Source organism: Globicephala melas, chromosome 7 (assembly GCF_963455315.2).
Source record: "Globicephala melas chromosome 7, mGloMel1.2, whole genome shotgun sequence".
Taxonomy (NCBI): domain Eukaryota; kingdom Metazoa; phylum Chordata; class Mammalia; order Artiodactyla; family Delphinidae; genus Globicephala; species Globicephala melas.
In genome coordinates this window covers 35,763,215-35,782,820 of record NC_083320.1, presented here as the reverse complement: position 1 = coordinate 35,782,820, position 19,606 = coordinate 35,763,215, and the positions used below count along the sequence as shown (strand labels likewise).

General features: G+C 52.3%; 1 protein-coding gene and 1 long non-coding RNA gene across 7 annotated transcripts in view; one reads left to right on the top strand and one right to left on the bottom strand.

The window, feature by feature from the left end:
* Positions 1–17,616, bottom strand: part of SATB2 (SATB homeobox 2) — a 200,161-nt gene extending 182,545 nt beyond the window's left edge. The window contains exons 1-3 of one of the 6 annotated variants that reach the window (XM_030855438.2): positions 17,427–17,616; positions 8,403–8,481; positions 3,813–4,040 (exon numbers count right to left, since the gene is read on the bottom strand). In XM_030855438.2, coding sequence (XP_030711298.1) covers positions 3,813–3,981 — 169 coding nt within the window. In that variant the 5' untranslated portion in view covers positions 3,982–4,040; positions 8,403–8,481; positions 17,427–17,616. Of the gene's footprint in view, positions 1–3,812; positions 4,041–4,201; positions 5,203–5,270; positions 8,034–8,402; positions 8,482–10,570; positions 10,997–12,928; positions 12,960–17,426 lie in introns of those variants that run through there. The other 5 variants (XM_060302093.1, XM_060302092.1, XM_030855432.3 and 2 more) reach the window with 5 other exon arrangements.
* On the top strand, positions 10,099–13,613 carry LOC132597598 (uncharacterized). Its single transcript, XR_009564578.1, has 2 exons — positions 10,099–10,844; positions 11,339–13,613. It is a non-coding gene; the product is annotated as an uncharacterized lncRNA (long non-coding RNA).
* Positions 17,617–19,606: the final 1,990 nt, after the last annotated feature.

Sequence of the window (19,606 nt, the reverse complement as noted above, 5' to 3'; positions counted from 1 at the left end):
ACACAAAAAAAAGTCATCAAAATTCATAAGAAAATGAAAAATATCAAAAAGATTTCTGATGTTTAATGCCTCCTATCAGCAAATACACCATCTGGTACACTCAAGCGCTGTTCATTCAGTTTAAATAAAGCTGTCTGAAAAGTTCTTCTTTAAGCCAAACATTAAAAAATGAAAATGCTTGTGTTAACAATGAATGAAGCACAGTAATTTATTGCTATTAAAGCACAACTGGCCAGCGCCTTTCAGCAGTCCAGGAGGAAAGCAGAATGCCTTGCTTCCTCTGGAAACTTGATTGGCATCACTTTCATTTTATGCTGTAGGTTGTGTGGCTGAAGCATTACATACAGCAGAACATTTTAGGTACTTATGCTAATGGTGGTAAAAGGATCATCTGATTCTATATTCATCATCCTTAATAATCTTTTCTTTTTCTAAATCTTCAAATAGATCTGTAAGTTTTAATCAACAATTTCACAAATATAAATTTCCCCACCATTAATCATCCTTTTTCAAAATCCTTATGGAGTGAATTACTAGCTGAGAGAGGACGCCAATTCTAGTAAGTGAATGTTACCCAGCAGGGATATAAAGCTGTCAACACCATGGTGCTCTTGCTTGCTCTAAACTCTCTCCCAGCCTTCATATGTTTTTTAAAGAGATATTAGCCTTTTTTTTTTTCCAGGACCTTCTATAAAAGCTGACTGTCATACACATATGAGCACTTATATTTTATTACATACATGCTTTAAAACGCACTGCTTAGATAAGAGCAAATATAGCCTACAAAGTGTTAGAAATACAAAACAAAATTGATCTACTTTCTAATAGTCTTCTAAAGCTAACCACATTGTAAACAACACACTCTTACGTCCCCTATTAAAACAGAACCCTGAAGACTGTGACAGTGTTTCTACCACCTCATCTAGTCAAATCCAGACACTAAAATTATGTCTCTCTCTTTTTTTTTTAGTTCTCATCAGAAACATAGCAAACTCTCTCTCTCCCTAAAAAAGGTAGAATAACAGCAACAGAATTTATTAGGGCAACCAATGCATTCAGAAGCATTTATTCACCTATTTATCAGAAGCAGTAAGATAAACTGACATTTTATTGAGCAACCAATTAACTTAATGATTTCCCCTATTTTTAGGGGGAAAGCATTTAAAAAGAGAATCACTGAAGATTGACAAATACATCCTCCCAAATTCTGAGCTCTATTTTTAAAATATATATGATTATAGCCATCTTTACAACATTGACAAGACCGCAATATATCTGAAAATGGTAATAAATGACGCAGAGCTACAAATATTTTTGTAGTTTTCTATACTTATTATATTGCTTCATAAAGAAAATTTAAACAAAAGGAGGTAGGGTGATAGAAATATAATCTATTTTATATTTACTCTATGTTCTAAAAAAAAAACTTATTTCAATTATAAAAGAACCGCTAAATAGAAATATATTTTAAACATTTTTAAAATTTAGAATGTGCATTTTTAAAAAGGCTTTGCTTTTCTCCAGTCTATATACATGATTAAAAGTCATAATGAAATAAAATTATTAACATCTCAATGTACATTTGGAAACTATATAAACTTAAACCCACAAAATAATCATTAACATTCATAAGAAAACTTTGTACTATTGAAATTTTACGTTCTAAGTTGTTATATTTGAAAGCTTTCTAAATTAAAATCTTTCCAAACAATCTATTAAGTTCTATCGAGTAAAATCTTTCTTATAAAAAAATCTTAAAAAATCCACCATAGGTAAACTATTGTAACCGCTTTACTGTTAGGTATCATAAATGGTACTTACTGAGACAAAATAATGTCATCTTTATTTTCAGTTTGGGAAGCAGCTAAGACCTTTGATATTACTAAATTAAGTTAAAGCTCAGAAAAAAGTGACTATACGAGCTTGTCGAAACAAATTTATTATTCCTCACCAAGACTTAATAATATTTGTCTATATCAAATTTATGGTAAGTGGCCAAATGTGAATTATAGTCTCAGAAAATATGAAAAGTAACCACTATTTTACACTGAGGGTATCCCTAGGTCAACAAAATCAGGCAGTTTCCTTCAGTAAGATATAGGGGGAAAAAAAACTTTTTGTAGGGAAGCACGATTGGTAACCATTACATTCTAAAATGTTTAGAGACTTCTTTCAACTTAGTGAGCTTAGAAAGAAACCAAAATTTCAGTCCAGGTTTTTTTCTTTAATGCATAAGGCCACTTTGAGAACACATCCTCTCCAAGGATTTCCAAAAGTTTTTCAATCCAACATTACCAGCACTTATCATAACCATCTCACATTGGGTCCCACCACATTCACCATATATTTTTCTTTCTTATATGTATATACTAAAAAATGATCCGAAAAGTCCAAAGTTATTGCTTCAATCTCAAGACAACACATTAATAAACACTATTTCTAAAAAGTGAGTCACAAAACTATCAAGTTTTCTTTTGCTTCATTAAAGTATATCTTCAAGTCCCTAAAATGAAAGATACATAAGTCACAATCTGTGGTCAAATAATTTAGTTAAAGCTTCTAAAACTGAGAGAATGAGTGCTTCTCCTTACATTAGTTCCTTAATGTAAGGAACTAAGGCAAACCTTCTTGAATGTCTACCATGAAGAAATAGTAATAGCAAAATAAGTAAAAATAAAAACGTGTTCTTTTATAAATTGTTGTCTGTTTATAAAATGTCTTTAAAAGGGAGTGGATATTTTGAATTAAGGCTTTACTTGGAAATACCAACTATGGCTCTTTAGAACATGGGAATTTATCACTAACTTTTGCCAGGGTTTTGTTTCATTTCAGGCTGGCTAATATAAGAATTATATTAAACAGACTACTACTGAAAATATTAGGGGGGAAAAAAACCTTTAGAAGCAAAATAAAAAAAAGATTAAACTAGTAATTGACGTCAAACACAAAAAAACTGCATGCCATGTAGAACTGTGCATTTATATTTAAAAAACAACTAAGGAAATGTCATATAAACCTCAAAATATTTCAATAATGTTTAAATTTCTTGCATATCTTTATTTTATAAAATTACTTTCCCTAACCACTTTAAAAGAAAGTGGTTGTTTAAATAGCAAAAACTACGAAAGATTTTAAGTAATGTTAAATTCTTGGAAAGAAAAACAGCAGGCAGTCAATAAGACTACTATGCTATTTTTACCTGTTGTGCTATAATTCATAACAAAGTTACAAATGCATGACTTTAAACTTTATTTTTAAAAAAACGGTAGCATTAAAGTCTCTAAGGGCCTGACAGATTCATAGTGATTCCTTATTTCCCACTTGAAATGTGGCTGGAAATATTCCCAGTTGTTAATCATTTGTCTCGAAGCACTGTCCTAACTACAAAGTAACACCAACACTTGCTCCTGTACTAACCTGAACATTAAACATTAGTCCATAAAAGCGAACGCACCTAAACTTCATCCCTACAACAGATACTCTGAGGCAAGGCAAAAGAGTTAAATCACTAAAAAGCTCTCTAGGAAAATCTAGAAACAGTTAGCTGGCTGTGACATAAACCTGCCAACACCTCAGCACACAGTGGCAAAGTGCCCAAAAAATGCCACCCTCCGGGTAAACCACTTTCTTGTTTTAACTCGAGATGAAGCTACCAGTTGCAGAGGAGAGGCGACGGGGGCATTATTTGGCAACCTGGAATTCACTTCCTGTAATCCTACACCGCGACATCGCCTAATCAACCTGAACCCTGACACCCGGGCCTTTATCACCCGGCCGCGGGCTGCGCGCGCCTCCCTGCTCCGGGCTGTTACCTCCCACGGCCTTGGCCACTGCGCCGTTGGGCCTCCCGCGGGCTCCCATGGGGCTGCCGTTCTGCTCCAGCCGGGCCACCTTCACCGGGGGAGGACCCTTGACGTCGGGGCTGCCGCTCCGCCGGTCGGGGCTGTCCCGCAGACACGGGCTCTCGCTCCGCCGCTCCATGCTGCTCCGACTCGGAGACAAAGTTCCCACCGGCAGGTCGCAATAAAATGCACAGGGACCTAGGGAGGGGGCGGGGGGGGAAAGGGGGAGGGAAAAAAAAGAGGGAAAACCGCTCACACACGTGATAGACGTTTAGGCCAGTGGCAGAGCGCTGCACCAAAGCCACACAAACTTCCTCCCACGCTGCCCGAGGGGCCCGAACAGGGAAGCCGGTCCCAACCTTACACTGGGCGGCCCAAAGGAAACCCAGAACTTGGTGTGCCGCGATTCTGCCCAGTCGCTGCTCCCAGAAGTTAGCTCTGGGTCACGAAGTCCGCCCAGGGCGCCCAGAAGTAATCCATTCATTGGGACAGGGTTGACATAACCCGTTCTCCAGTGCGCCGACCTTGCTGTCGGGGGGTCAGGGCTGCGGAAGGAGTGTACTTCCTAAGAAGACATCTCACTCACTCAAGGAGTGGGTGCGGGTGTACGTAAGTCCATATGAAAACAAATTAACCACAAGAAGAATGCGTTCTGAATCGCGGGGCAGTAGGCAAAGGCCTGCCAAAAAGACCCTTGAATCCCCGCTTTTTACCTTTACCGAGCACGTCCTGGGACACACACACACTCTGCACAAAATCAACCCTGATTCCACATTAATAAGCATCCCCAAACACTTGGCGGTATTCATCAAAATAACCTCAAGCGGGGTCTACAATCGTTATTATTTTGGAAAGTTCTAATCTTCATCCGATCCTGAGTGATTTTTTTAAAAAGCTCTTCCGCATAAATTACAAAAGCAAAAGAATTTAAATTATTAGGTGCGGGAGCAGCCTTCATCAACCCCAATTTTAAAATCTCTCCAAAAAGTTTTCTCCTGGGTCGCCTGGCTGGCAGCGCGCTCCTCACGGAACCCGCAGATCTCGGCACCCCCGGATTTTTGGGGGGCGGCGGCGGAGGAGGAAACACCTGATGAAACGGCACTCACATTGTCACTGACATCCCCAAGAAGCAGGAGGAACCCGGCACAACAAAGTGCGCTGGGAATCCTCGCGGGCGCTCTGGCCGTGGGAGAAGCCGCGTGGCCACGGCTCAAGGAGACAAGGTGGGGGTGGCAGAGGAGAGGTGAGAAGAGATGCGAGTGATGTAGAGACAGAGCGCCAGGGCTGAGGGCGAAGGTTCCGCCCGGATTCCCTCGGCTGCGCTGTCTAACGAACAGCGCGAGAGCTGCGGGGAGGGAACTCAGCAGGACCCCGGGGCTTCCCCGAACTCCGGAGCCTGGCGCGGGCGCCTTCGCGCTGAGTACTTACTGCTCACAGTCTGTCTGTAACTTGGCTGGCTGGGGCTCTGTCCATGGAGCAAAAGTAGAGAATCCAGGGTGGAAAGTTTCTGGTGATTTGCCTTGCAGTGTTCTCCTAGTCTTCCTTTCTCTTTCCTCCTTTCCCTTTCCTCTTTCCCAGGTCCAAACGTTTAGGGTCCTGGGTCAGGGTGTCTTCTTAGTGCGGCGATGGTTGTTATGATGATGATGATGGGGGGTGGGGGGAGTAGAGGGAGGAGGAGAAGAGGGAAAGGAGGGCTCCTCCAAAGGAACACCCGAGCGAGCGCGGGAGGAGGCGACAGAGGAGGGGAGAAGAGAGAAGGAGGCTGAAAAAGCCTTTTCACACCTTCGGGAAGGAGACCCGTTCTGGCGAGAAAGGGCTGAAAACTGGGAGGCGGCGGAGGCGGGCCGGGGCTGCCGCTTCGCAGGGCGGCTAGCTCGCGAGGAGGCGCGGCCGGAGCCGTAGGGCCGGTGCCACCGAGAAGCGAGAAGGCGCAGGGACCTGGGACCGCACGCGGGAGGAAAAGCGGCGGCCGCCCAAGCTGTCACCTCCAGCCTCTCCCCTTTCGGCCGCCGCCGCCAGCAGCCGAAGCCGGACTCACTGACAAGCCGCAGAGAGAGACACAGTGAGAGGGAGATGATTATTAGTTGCGTTGAGTCATCAGGCAAAGTGAGTCCTTTTGGGTTGTCCTCGGTTTCCGATTTCTCCCCCTCCCCCTGTCCGTCCCCAGATCTAGCGCCTTCAAAATAATAATTTGGGGTGGGGGTAGGGGAAGTCTCTGGGTTATTTCGGGATGGGGGTTGGGGGGAAAAGATCTAAACCCGAGCCAGACTGGTCCACCGCATTGAAGGAGGAGAGTGGGGGGGCGGGGAGGAGGGCCGGGGAGGTTGCGGGGGGAGGGGGCCCCGCCTGGCAGGAAATTAAACATCAATCAATCAATCGCTGTGAGGCCGGCGACCGAACAGCGGCGGAGCTGCAGAGGAGGCAGAGGGACTGGAGAGGGGCGGGTGGGAAGCAGGGAGGAGGGAGAAGAAGGAAGGAGAGAGTCGGCGGTGGGAGAGCGGTGTGGCGAGGACCGCGCGCGCGCGGCGCGGCGGGGGACCTATGGCAGGGAACCGAGGGCCTCGCGAGGCGGTGGCCGCGGCTGGTGGGTGGGTGCGCCCGGGTACAGGCGGGAGCTGGGGCCCGGGGTCTCGTCCTCCTCCTCCTTCTCGCGGCGGGTCCAGGGCGCGGCCGCCTCGCCCAGCCCTGAGGCGCACTAGTCCCGGCTCGGAGGCGGCGGCAAGGTAGGCGGTGGTTGCCTCGTCTCCCGGCGGAGGCACAGACCCACGCGCAGGAGGCAACCACGGCTGCCTCGGCTCCGGGTTCTGCTAACTACGCGGAGTACTTTCGACTTTGGAGATAGGAGGGCTATCACCTCCCCCACCCACCGCCTCCGCCCACCACGCACCGCCTCCGCCCCTCCGAACAACTTTTCCCGGTGCCTTCGAGCTCCCCCTCCGTGCGGAGCCAGCCGTCCGGGCCCGCCGCGCCGCCGCACGCGCTAGGAAGGCCGCTTCTCCCTCACAGTTGGCGCTGCCGTGGGTCCAGAACAATAGCCCGGGTGTCCCGAATGGCAGGAGCACCAGCACTGCCCGCCGGGCGGCGGGTGGCACAGGGAAGGGGGCTGCAGGAGGGTCGCAGGGCGGGGAGCATCCCTGGATGACGTCCCTGGAGCGCTGGCAGCGCCGGCGACATCTCGAGCGGCGCAGCCCGGGCAGCCTGCAGGCCGTGACGCGGTGGCAGCGAGGGCGGCGGGGCTCCCTGTCCGCTGGCTGCTGGGCTGGGACTCCTGGGATCCCAAGCCGCTCGGGCCCTAGGCTGAGAGCGCGGTCAGAGCTGTGCGGTGGGGACCCGGCCTCCCCATCCCGGGGGAGGCCGTGCGGGGGCGTCCCCAGCAGGTCCCGCGAAGGCGTAACTGAGCCACAAACTTTTGCCGACTCCCGCGGCCGCGGTCGCCCGTAGCCCGGCTCCGGCCGCGGTGCTCATTTAAGGTGGCCCGGGCGCTAGCCGAGCAGACCGGGCTCTGGCCGCGCTTTTGTCCCTAAGATCCCTCTTGGACGCGGAACCTCCTTAAAGAAAGCACGTGGGAAGGAGCCGCGGCCCCCGCGAGACCCCGGGGGCGCCTGCTGACACTCCCGGTCCCGACCTGAAGCGGGAAAATGTGGACGCGTCCCCGCCCGTCTTGAGGCCAATGAAGCCTCCTGAGCTGGCGGTATCTCTAGTCGCTCCCGCACACCTTGGTTCTCCCTCCTAACCCCTGGGACCCCGAGGACTCCCAACCATCTCGTCGCCTGAGCCGCCGGTCTCCCTTAAGAAGCGCTGACTCTACGGCGGCGCCAGAGGGCCAAACTAAATTCGATCTCGGGAAACGCGCTCGGGGGGCAATTATGGAAATCTCGGTCGGGTGCACCCGCCGCGGGAAGCCGCGTCAGCCCAGTGTACCCGGGGCCAGGCCGCCGTCCACTCGCCGCACGAACCGGCGCGCGGCGTGCACCTGGCCTCCCCTCAAAAGCAGGGGAGGAGGCGGGGGAGACTCTGGAAGAGAAAGGGTCCCAGAAGTGAAACCTGCCCCCGGCCTAAGTCTCAGAGCCCAGAATCCGAAGGACCCCGCACCCAGTCGCCGCCCACCAAGTTCCAAAGGAGCGCTAGGCGACCCGAGAGGCGGTGGGAGACAAGCGGAGAAAGGAAGCGAGATGGATAGCAAAGCTTCGGGGAGCCAGCCTGGGGGTTTTAGGCTGCGTTTGCTTTTCCCTGTGCCGTCCACAACCTCATCCCCCTCCCACCTCCCCAAAAGAACGAGTTAGAGAAAACGCACAATTCGGAGTCTGTGAGAACAAAGTGGCTCTAGCAAACCAACTTCGTGGTGCTAGCTAAAAGGTTTGGGGCTGCAAAGAAACAAACTGTAAGTTCGATTGACAAACTTTTTTAAAAAATCTGTAATATCAAGTCGGAATGGGAAGAGGGTGTTGCAAAAGCCAACTACTACCACTGTCAAAAGTTTAAGCCCGTTTTCAAAATGGGGAAAAGACGCATTTCTTATTAATACCTTAACAACGATAATAATGCTGTTTCTTTCCTTACCTTGGTGTTGAACTGCAGAATCCTCCGGATCAATGTCCAGGAACTTAGAAGAATTGGTGATATTAGGACTTCAGTACTTCTGGAAAAAAATGCAAATGGTTTAGCCAGGATCTTTCCTGTCTGATTCGTCACTATTATTATATCTGATGATGCGAATGGTTGGAGCGATTCAATCTTAAGTCATTAATGAGCTATTTTATAAACACCACTGTCTGAAGATCTTCATTTACATTTTGCGAAGGATCACTTCGCTAACCTCACAGGCTTATGTCAACAGCATGATTATGGGGACTTCAGTTACACTCTTATAAACAACACAGCCGTATTGTTAATCGGTTAATATTTTATAAAGTGTAAATATTTTATTATGTTTTGAAAGGAACTATTGATTCTAAATTATTAAACTCCTGAGACGGGCGATTTAAATAAAGTTTACAGTTAAGTACAATTAAATGTACATTGTGGCTAGTTTGTTTTCAGATTCTGCACTCTTTTTAATTCATTGATTTTTCTTTTAATTGGAGTTTACTCTTGATCATTTTTGGTAATGAACAAATCTGTCATTTGGGGCAAAAGAACTCAAAAATTTTAAATTGCATTTAACGTAGAAGAAAATGTCAAATACTATGAATTATTACCAAAAATGTATTTTGAATGTTTGGAGATTTGTGTTCAGAAATTTTACAAATTTCTTTCGATTTAAAAAGGAAGAATTTTAGGGATTTTTGTGATATATGCCCGGTATGGTTTTTTTTTTTCTTTCTCCTCTTGAGTTTTGTCTCTAATGAAGGCCTTTTCTGTTTCAAATTACATAAGCTTTTTACTACACAATTTTTGTATTGACCTTATTTCAACTGAAGTAAGTGATTATTTCCAGCATGTTTGATTTCGACAATAAGAAATTTTAAATAATATTTTTACCCTTTGCTAGGATATTCTACTTTTTAAAACAGTAAATAAATTATGATGATTCAAAAGTTTTGTTTGGTTTTGTTTTATATTCCTCAAGTGGCTTATTTCCAAACAGTTTTAAAACAAAATCACACTCAAGAAAAGAATTGGTTTTAATTACTTTTTCAAAAAATAATTTGATCCCGAACGCATTTTTACGCATTACATGATAGTTTGCTCCAGTGCTCAAAGCATAAAGTTCACTTTGGGGGACATTTTTATACCTCAGATTGCTTCTCACTGACGTTTTTGTCGGGAATCTACTCAGACTTTTCCCCCCATCCTCCCCCACTCCCAATTTTTTTCATATGTTATTTAGTCAAAGGTCGTCTGTCTTTCATAATCACACCGAGATTTGTTATTTTAAAAATCAACGGGTCTTTATACGCTGGGCTTAAGTATATATGCTTTTTCTTATTTCCATGTTCTCCCTTTTGCTCTCTATCTCTCGTCGGGCCTTTCTTCTCCCTTATTTTATGGCCTGCACTTTTAATGACATTTCTTGATTTCTGTCTCTCGACACCGAGGTTTGTGCCGTGCTAGCTGTCAACTCTGGCCAACCTTCCTTCCCTGATGCCCGCGCGGGACGGCCTAGGCCCGACTGCCCCGGCGCAGGGTGCCGGGTGCTGGGCGTGGGATCCTGGCTCTCTGCTGGGCCGCCGTGGCCTGTGCCCAGCATCTATCACCAGGCTCCCGGGATTTCAGGTCCGGTCACCCAAGAGGCCCTCCCAGCCGTGCGCTGCATCTTAGAGAACACGGGAAAGTTGTGCCGCCTTTCCCCTCCACTGCCGCAAGCACAGGAGAAAATTCTATGGGAATAGCCAGCGTCAAAAAACCTTTGACGGCTCCTAGGAACCCACGCGGGCCTGCCTCTCCCCCACCCCACCCCACCCCCCGCCCGGGGCTTGCTCTGCTGGGGGCGAGAGGAGGCGGGAGGGAATCGTTCCTTTCACTTGAAGCCCACACCAGCTCTGAAGCCAATTTCCGCCACTGACTGTCCGAGGAGAGCTGGGTGACCAACATTTTCGCAGGCCGCATAACTGCGCGGGGCTTGGATTGGAAATTGGATGCGCCGAGGGGACAAGGGCCCGGCGCCAGAAAGCCCCGTGGGGAACGCGCCTAGAAGGACCGATCGACCAGGGTGGGCTCCTGCCCTTTCCCAGGCTGCCCCGGGGCGTCTGGGGACTGGCCGGAGCGCAGGGGCGGGGGACACTTACTTCGTTATCCGCACGTCTTCCTCGTTGGCATCAGAGCCGGACAAATCCCAGCCCGCGCCAGTCAAAGATAAATTCCTCCTGGCTCCCCCAGCGGCTCCAGGGGCCTGGGCGGGGGCGGAGCGGTGAGGAGACCGTCGGGCCGCCTAAGGCAGGGGCAGTGGAGGTCGTGCTCCCATCCTCAAATGAACGAGCCCCTGCAGCCCGGACAGCGAGATGCGTCCCAGGGAGACGGCTGATTGGGGAAAGGTGGTGGGCGACTAGTCCGCGTTAGACGGTGAGCGGAACACCCAAGATGCCAGAGGGTCGGGGGTCAGGGGAACAGACAGTGCAGAGGCCCAGAGCTCGGGAGGGAACGCGCGAAGGTCGGCCCCCGGAGCTGCCTCGGGCGAAGACGGAGAGCTTTCGGCACCAGGGTCCCACATGTAGGGGATGGGAGAGGGCGTCGGGGGTGGGCACTGACTGCCCGGAGCAAGGAAAGTCAGCGGACAGGTTTCGAAGCCAAGGGAAGTCGCTGGGTGTGCTTTCGCCGTGGCGGCGGGCCGGGAGGCCCGGGAGGGCGGAGGGCCTGCGGGCACCGAGCACTACTCCAGGGACACAGGACAACGCCCCCAGGGCTCCCGGGTCCCTTCATTCTTTTTCAGACCCAAGAGCTTAAGAGCTGGATCTCCTGCTGCAGCCGCGCAGCGAGAGAACGACGGCCCTGCTAATCTAGTTGGGGGTTTTGTTGTTGTTGTTGCTGTTGTTGTTCTTTTTTTTTTTTTTAAGTAGAAATCGACTTTCAACCACGGGGTAACAAGGCAAAGAGGGAAAGAAAACGAAACGCCAAAGAAGCCGCCGCTACCTCCCCGCCCCCACCCCGGGGCGGCCGGGATGGGAGCCCAGAGTCGCGTTCCGGACCCGCTGCTTTTTCTGTCGGGAAACACTGAGCCAGGAAGAAGATGGTCGGTCCCATCTCCAAATCTCGGGCCCAAGGTGGTGGCGAAGAAACCCACGGCCTCGACTCGTCATCGCGGCCCCGTCACCCCCAAGCCCGGGTCAAGGCCCGTGTCCCAGACCTGAGCTGAGGCGTCCTCTCCCGACAGCGCCACCGCGTGGGCTGCGGCCCGAACCTGCGGCGCCGGTTCAGTCCGCTGCGTCCCGGAGCCGGCCTTACACGTCGCCCCAAGTCCTCGGGTTCAGAACGCGGCGGGGCAGGGGCAGGTCCCCGGCCCCGGGCACAACCGGACCACCCAACACAAAAACGCGGCCGGCAGACAGAACACCGGCGCCCTCAGTTTGCCCCAACTCCTTGTAATGAAAAGTACACCTGGAAAGCCCAGGCCGCGGCGCCCCACCCGAACCCCAAACTCCAGGCAGGCCGGCCCGCGTCGTGAAATCCGCGCCCACCCCTAGCTGGGGCGAGCGAGCCCAGGAAGCCGAATCCGAGGCAGCCCAAGGCCAAGCGGCTCCAGGAGCGTTTCGCGGCTCTGGGCCCACGCCGGTCTCGAACCGCGCCAGAGAGAGCGAGAGCGCTTGCTGCGAGACCCAAGGTCCCAGGCACTTACTGGGACCGAGGACCAAGCGGGTGTCGGTCTATCCGGCGGCCCAAAGCCGTCCGGAGTGGCGTGGAACCTGGAGGGCTTTCTGGGCTGGCAACTCGCCAGTTCTCTCGGTCTCACGAACCCCAAAGCCCACTCTCTCAGTCCGGCAAGGCTTGACCCTCGGGCTAAGGCCCAGGCAGCGTTAGTGTCCTGGGGCTCTGTTCACAGTGCCCTGGGGCTCGGTTCTTCCCCACCCCGCGATGCGTTGCCTCCGAGCCCAGAGGCTAAGCCCCGCCGAACCGGGCATCACCTGGCGCTGCCCGGACGCTACGTCAGGACTCCAGAGCCACCACGTCGGGCTTAGAGGACTTTAGTGGGTAGGCTGGGGCTTATCTTAAATTCAATTGTTCCCCGTGCGCGCGCTAGTGCGCACACACACGCACAGACGTTTTGAGACTGTCAGTTATGAAAAGGGACAACGACGCAAAGGTGGAAATTCACCTGGTCCCCACCCTGTTACAAAGCTCCCAGCCCCACACAAAAGAGGAGCGAGCCCTGGACGCCCAAGCGGCCGCTCGGGAGGCGTCCAGAAGCTGCACTCTCGCGGGGCGCCCGGCCAGCCGCGCCAGTTCGCGCGCTCCAGCCCCGGCCGGTGCCCAGCGGCGCCCTAGGGAAGCTGCGCCGGCCTGCTGAGTTCCGGGGCTGGGCGTCCGCCTGGCCTGCTCATCCACGCCTCATCACCTGTCTCTGAATTCTAATTTCTGAAATCTAATCCCCGTAGGCCACGCGGAGCTGTCTCCAAGCGGGCCCGGCCCGGCACCCCTGCCAAGTGGCTCACCTCTGCTTACGGCGCCTGCCTTTACCCCCGGTGCCAAGGACCGAGCGAGTGGCGGCAGGTCAGGGCGCAAACGCCGTCTGCTCTCCTCCAGGAGTAGACAGCGGGAGCCTGCGGCGTCGCTCGTCCGGCCCTGGGGCTGATTTAAATAACTAATAAGCTCAGAGACATTTTACAAGGGGAACTTTTCCTTTTAGTATCAATAAAGCCTAGTAATTGGGTTTGTTGGTTACCTAAGCTCGAGTTTCCCAGTCTCTCTCTCTCTCTCTCTCCTTCTTACTCTCTCTTTCCCTCTCTCTCTCTCTCTCTCTCTTATTCAGAAGCAACGTTTTAAAAAACCGGCAACTGTGGGTGCGTTTGTGTCGGGTGTGCGAGTGTGTGAAAGAAGTTGTTTCAAAAGTCCTTTTCCTGGAGAACAATCATCATTGTCGTTCTATGGTGAAGAGTTTTGAAAGGTGAACTGTTGTTATTTCAGAGGAGGAAAATGTTAACAACAATTCAAGTCTCACAATACACGTATAATATAAGAAGGGCAGGGGTCCTTAAGATTTTTCCCTTTGAATGTGACAAAGACTTTTGCAGTGCTTCCGTAATAGTTTGCATTTTAATTAAGTCTCTCTACATTTTAACTTCAACTCCTAGATTTTAATGATATCTGTTGTTTTCAGTAAAGACTTCTATACTATAATGCCATCTAATTTTTTGTTTTGATTTTCTAATCTTTTTGAAAGCATATTCTTAGTCATAAGGAATTTTTCCACCTGGGAACAAGTCTCAATTTAAAAATATAAAAGACCTTTCATGAATAACTGCAAATAGCCCATTCGTTAGTGTCCACAGAGGTGTTGGCGCCTACACAAAATCTCGGAAATCTAAAGGCAATCTGAGCATGTTTCTCTACAATCACAGCAATATATATATTTCATCACTGTTGTATGGAAGTAAAAAAGTATTTTAAAATACTTTAAAGAAAAGTGTTATGCTAAAATTTACCTGAACTTAAATTCCCCACTAGATACAACAGAGCTAGTGCCCACCAACGTCAGCCTAAACGAAATGAAGAGTACTGCTGAACCAGATTATTGTTGAGGTCAGAAGCTACTCAATGAAAAGCAAAGAGAATTCATGTTTGCAAACCAGGTTGGGGGGAGGGGAAAACCGGCTTCTGAAGTTCCAAGGAACACACCCCAACCTGTGCGCTCACACCTTCAGTGTTTACGTACTGTGGAGAACTTTTGCTTTCCACTTTTAGTTTAAAACTTGATGAGCTTTTCCTTAGCTCGGCTTGTTTTAGTCTGTGAGACCCAAAGTCAGCGGAAGGTAGCCTTCTGCCTTGTAACTTCCGGAGGACCAGAGTTACCTGGCGATAGACTCAGCCCTTTGAGCATTCCCAGCGGAGAAGGGTGTCTTACCGACTCTTCTCTGAGCCACCACTTCCCCAACCTCTCCTCCGCACCCGCAGGCTGAGGGCATCAGAGCACCCGACCCGCTTCTCCCTTCTCCAGATAATGCCCCAGTGTTGGTGCTTGCTGCAGAGGGAGCGAACCTTGAGCTGTGGGTGTATACACGCCATCCCCTGCTTTCCCAGAAGGTTACAGACAACTTTCCTTACCATCTGCTGTGGGCCAGCCTCCAGTTCCCGCCCATCCTCCCCAGTGTTGCCAACTCCAGTCTCTAAGTGCTCAGGGCACTCACAGGGGTGCTCCCTTGTCCCCCAAGCTGACCATATTAAGGAAGAACGTGTCCTCTTGGTGCAGTCCTCCGAGTGACAGGAAGTTGAAAACAGTGGCAGAGAAAGATGGAAGGATTAGCAAGGAAAGAGCAGGGCTGAGTAGGGTAACTTAGAACCTCAGCAATGGGCACCTCAGCCTGCCCCAAAAGCCCGGGGCCTCCCCTTCCCTCCCTGCCCTTCCACTCAGGTCCACCTTGGGCTGCGGGTTCCTGTCAGAGCTGCTCTGTGAACTCAAGTGGTCCCTAGGATTTTAAGTACCCCCTTACCCCCGCCATTACCTCCCTGCCATCCTATGTTTTGGTTGCAGTTAACCTGTTTTCTGAGGCTGTGGAAACTCCACTCTTACTCTTTTTCTCTTTGACTCATTCATGCTCCTTTTAAAAAAAGAGCATCCCCCCAAGCCAGGCTTCTGCCAGACCCCATGCGACCTCCCAGAGCTCTATGTGCAAGAGGAGAAGTGATTTGTCTGTTTATAACAGGTTTAATTAAGATAGTTATGTGCCATGAACTCTTTGGGCCCCAGTCAATGCATTTTGATTTGGAAAGTCAAATAGAATCACATCTTGCACTCGTGGGGCCCCAGCTTGCCACCCAGGCTGGGGACAGACAGTGTTGTCTGTCTACACTAGCCTCACTGGACTTGGATGAGTCCCCTGCAGAGCTTGCCACCCTGTTTGTCCCTGGTGACCTCCAGTCGGCTTTTCCGGCAAGATCGAGGCCTTCCTGGTAAGGATATGGAAAGCCGAGCTCCCGGAGCACTCCTGGTGGCCCTTGGCTAAGTAGCCAAGCGCCCAGCTTCTGCAGATCTGGCTTCCCAACTGCGGAAGAGCTTCTCCGGCCCCAGGCCTTAGTCCCCTGCCCTCCCTCACCCCAACCCTGCAGTTTTAGAGGCAGAGAAAGCTGGGGAGGCCAGTCTCTCCTTTTCCCCAGTTCTGCATCTAGTAACGTCCCCGCCCCCCAACTCTCAGACTGAGGTACTGGGTTGCAGCCGAAGCGTTTTTCTAATTTGTCGTCGTTGGAAACCTCAGACAACTGTAGTGTAAAACTTCAAGGGCTTCCAGGGATATGCTGACTTCAGGCATTCAATGGAAGGGGCGGGGGCGGGGTGAGGGTCGGGGACAGGGACGCCCAGGACAGACGTCCCAACGCGCTCTCTTGGACTTGCCGCCATCTGTAGCCCAGCTGCACACGCCCACGCACTCCTCCACCCTTCCCTCCCCTCTGCCCGGCCTTCGGAAGCATCCCCGCCACTTCTTCGGCCCTCGGAAAGGAAAGGGACCGATCGCGCCAAGGTCTCTCAGTCTCCTCCCAGAACACAAGAGCCAGCTCCGGGTTGCCTGAGGTGCTCCTTACGATGCCTTACGCACTGTGCGTACTTCTACTGCTCCTCTCCTCTCCTCTCCAGCCCCCGGGGCCAGCGCCCAAATCCCCATCACCCCACCACCCCTGCTGTTCTGACCGCCGGGAAGCTGCAGATCTGCCACTAACTGTATCATCCCATCTATAATGGCTCCTCTCGGTTTGCAGTAGATCTGGAATTTAACAAGGGTAACTTTATTATGTTAGGCTTTGGGGCGCTTGAAACATTCTGAGCATGCCCGCAGGAGGTCTCAGAGGAACTGTCCGAAAGCTGCTGAGAGCAGCCACCTTCTCGACAGGCTCAGCTCTGGCAGGCTGCGCGCTGTGGCTCCAGGGACAACCCCCCTCCGACACCACGGCCTCCTGCAACCAGGATAGGAGGACTGGGTTGGAGAATTGAGTGCGTGTGTGTGTGTGGGGGGGGATCTTTTATTTGAGTTTAGTTTAGTTTGTCTTTACTTCTGTAGAGGGCTGATGCTGGCGCTAAAATTGGGCAGCAGTTGGCCCCAAAGTAACCTGCGACTCGCCCCTCTCCTGTGCGTCACGCAGCAGAGGGTGGCAGTTTGGCAGTAGCTCTGGGAACGCAGCCTGGCAGGGCGTTGGGCCTCGGCGTCCAACTGAGGCCCAGTAGCCCCGCTCGTGTGCGCCTCTTGCCTGGGGTGTTTGTGCATTCTTGGGGCTGTGAGGGCTGCTGGGCTGGTGCGGTCCCCAGCCTCGCACTGCCCTTCCGCGCGGGGCTCGAGTAAGGACGCAGTGAATGAATTCATGAAGCAGCTCCACGGCGGAGAGGTCTAAGGAATAGCCGCCCCGGTTAAATGGGCTGCGGGCAGCTGCGGCCGACTGCCCCCTCCCCTCCTCTGAGCAGGCGTGTGGTGGCCCGGGAGCCCCGCCAGCAGCCCCCGCCCATCAGGCGGAGCTCGGGCCCTGGCAATCTCTGCACTTTGTCATCACGCCCGAGTATTTGACATTCGCAATTATCTGCAAATACCCTGATCGGTTTGTATATGAAACACTTTTTTTCCTGCCTAAAGGTTGGAATCTGGTAAGTTTCAGACAAGTGTTTGCGGGGTGGGGGGCGGGGAAGGTGACCCGGGGGAACGCGGGGGACCGGCCCGGTGAACCCTACTCGGCGAGGTGGGCGACAAGAAGGGACCGGGCTGCGTGCCGCCCCCTCCTCTCTCCGCCCTGCTCAGAGGAGAGGTCGCTCGGAGGTAAGGAAGGGCCCAGGCCGCGACCCTTGGGTCCTCCTCTGAAAGGAGCGCCCCCTAATCCCTGCGAGGGGGAGCAGAGATCCCACCAGAGGCAAGGCCCCGAGGTTAATCCTCTTGATAACCGGAAAGGGCGCTGCCCGGCCTGGTTGCCGTCACCGAAAATGTCAGTCACCTGCTCTCGACCCCGCCGCAGATTTACCTGCTCAGAGAGCCATCCCAGAGAGCCCTCCGCTCCGAGCTCTTCCCCGCGCGAGCAGTCTAGGGGAAGTAAACGGCGTCCTCGTTCAAAAGAAACGGATGTTCCTCTGACCCTCCTCCATCCCTAGACGGTTCCTAAATCCAAGAGGGCAGTGCCAGCCCCGGGATCGCTCACCATTCCCACATCGCAGCTTCTGGCTACCTGCCTATTGCACAGCCCGTCTACGAAAAGAAAAAAAGGAGAAGTGGTGGGGTGGGTGGGAGGCGGGGGAGGATAAAGGAGCGAGATTACTTGTCTGATTCATCTGCTACCTTAGGAACCTGATCCTGGCCCCTGGCTGAGCCTAGGGGCCTCCAGCCCAGAGACTGGGAGGTCAGACAGTGCTCTGGAGAGGCGCACACAGCCTCCCCTCCCCACCCACCCCGGGGCTCGAGTTTTACTCGCCAACTAGCCGAGCTCCTTTGCAAGGGGGTATATCAGCAACTTCAGAAACACCAAACCCTTCAGGGAAGCCCCCTCCCCAAGCACTTAGTTTTCGGCTCTGCTGTAGACACTGGACTGAGCTGCCTTTCACATATACTACATTTTCGGCGAAAGTGGGGGCAGGAGCAGGTTGGAGAAAGGTGTGTGCGTGCGCGCGCGCGTGTTTTGGGGGGGGGGTGGATATTGCAAGACCTTCAAGAAAAACTGGGAAGGGAGGGGAGTTTAGAAAGTCAGTCTCTGTAACAGCACAACCACCATATCGCTGGCTTATTCTGAAAAGGAAGAGGAAGCAGGCGGGAAACGAATCCTTTCCTCCTCCCCGCCAGCTCCCTGCCAGCGCCCTCAGCCTAGGCGCCCGGGCAGAGAACCGGGCGTGTGCTGGAGAGCATCAGCTCTCCCCGCTCCGGCTCAGCCCCAGGTGGGCAAGAAAGCGCGGGCGGCTGGAGAAGGTCGTCACAGTCTCCTGTGGCACCCTTGACCCACGAAACCTCCCTGCAGCTAAAGCCGTTGAGGCGACTTCTCCACTCACAGGTCGAAGCCCCTGCCTGAGACTTCCCGGGAAGCAGCCCGCAGTGCCCGGAGCTCGGGCCTCCTTTCCCTAGACTCCCTGGAGCTTGGTCTGCGGTATGAGTCTGGCTGCAGACACCCACCCGGGCTCTTAGATTAGGCCCCGCCTCGGCCGAGGATGCCTAGGAGGCCTCTGGCTGCTCCGAGACTGCCGGGTTCTTGCCTGGGGTGGGGGGGAGGGGGGTGCGACCTCAGGAACCCCGGGCGCGGTCTGGTGACATCCACTGCGCCTCGCGCTACCTCCAGGGCTGCCCTCGGCCTGAGGAGAAGGAGGCAAGGGCAAGATGCCCCGTGGTAGGTCAAACCCTCACCCCTTTACTCCCTATCATTTTTTTTCATGTCCCATCTTTGTTAGGTGTATGGCTGCTATATTCCAGCGTCTTAGCCTACATAAAATGCCTCAAGGATTGGGCTAGGCTTTGCAAATTCGGCTTCCCTGGTGACCAATCTTCAAGATTCGGTTCTCGACCCACCCACCTCGCACGTGGATTCCCACGGCAGCTCTCAGACAGAACTGATGGCTGTTCTGGCCCAGCAGAGTGTGCATCGCTCAAATCTGCGCGCCCAAAATGCACCCTAGTCTGAGCTCCAGCACCGCGCGCTCCTAAACGAGCTGGGGGCCCCCGAGCACGTGCAAGCATTCTCCCACTTTGAAATCAATTCGCCCTCTTGTCTTTCACTCCAGACGGCTTTGCCTTCGGGGCACTGCTAGGACCCAAGACCCGGGAGAGAAGTCCCGAAGGAGAAGCCGAGGCCTGGAGCTTGGGAACTCCTCTGCTGACCTGAACTTGAGACATTCGAAGGCCCCAGTGAACTATCGGTTGTATCAGAGCCTAGGAGTGCAAGGTAGCTGCGCCCCGGCCGAGGCCCTCGATCCTGGAGGCCGGGTCTCCGAGGGCATCCGGAGCCGAGGTGGGTTGTCCTGACTACCTGCAGCGCGCACGGATCGCAGGCCGGAGAAAAGGGCGCCGTGTAACGGGGATGGTCGGCTACCTCTCCAGGGGTCGTCCCTGACTTGTTAGTAACTTAAGCGCCTCTGAACTCGGGGACCGCGTGTTGGGGCAGCTCCCTGCACACGCACACACACACTCACACGCACACACACACACGCACGCATGCACCTCCTTCCT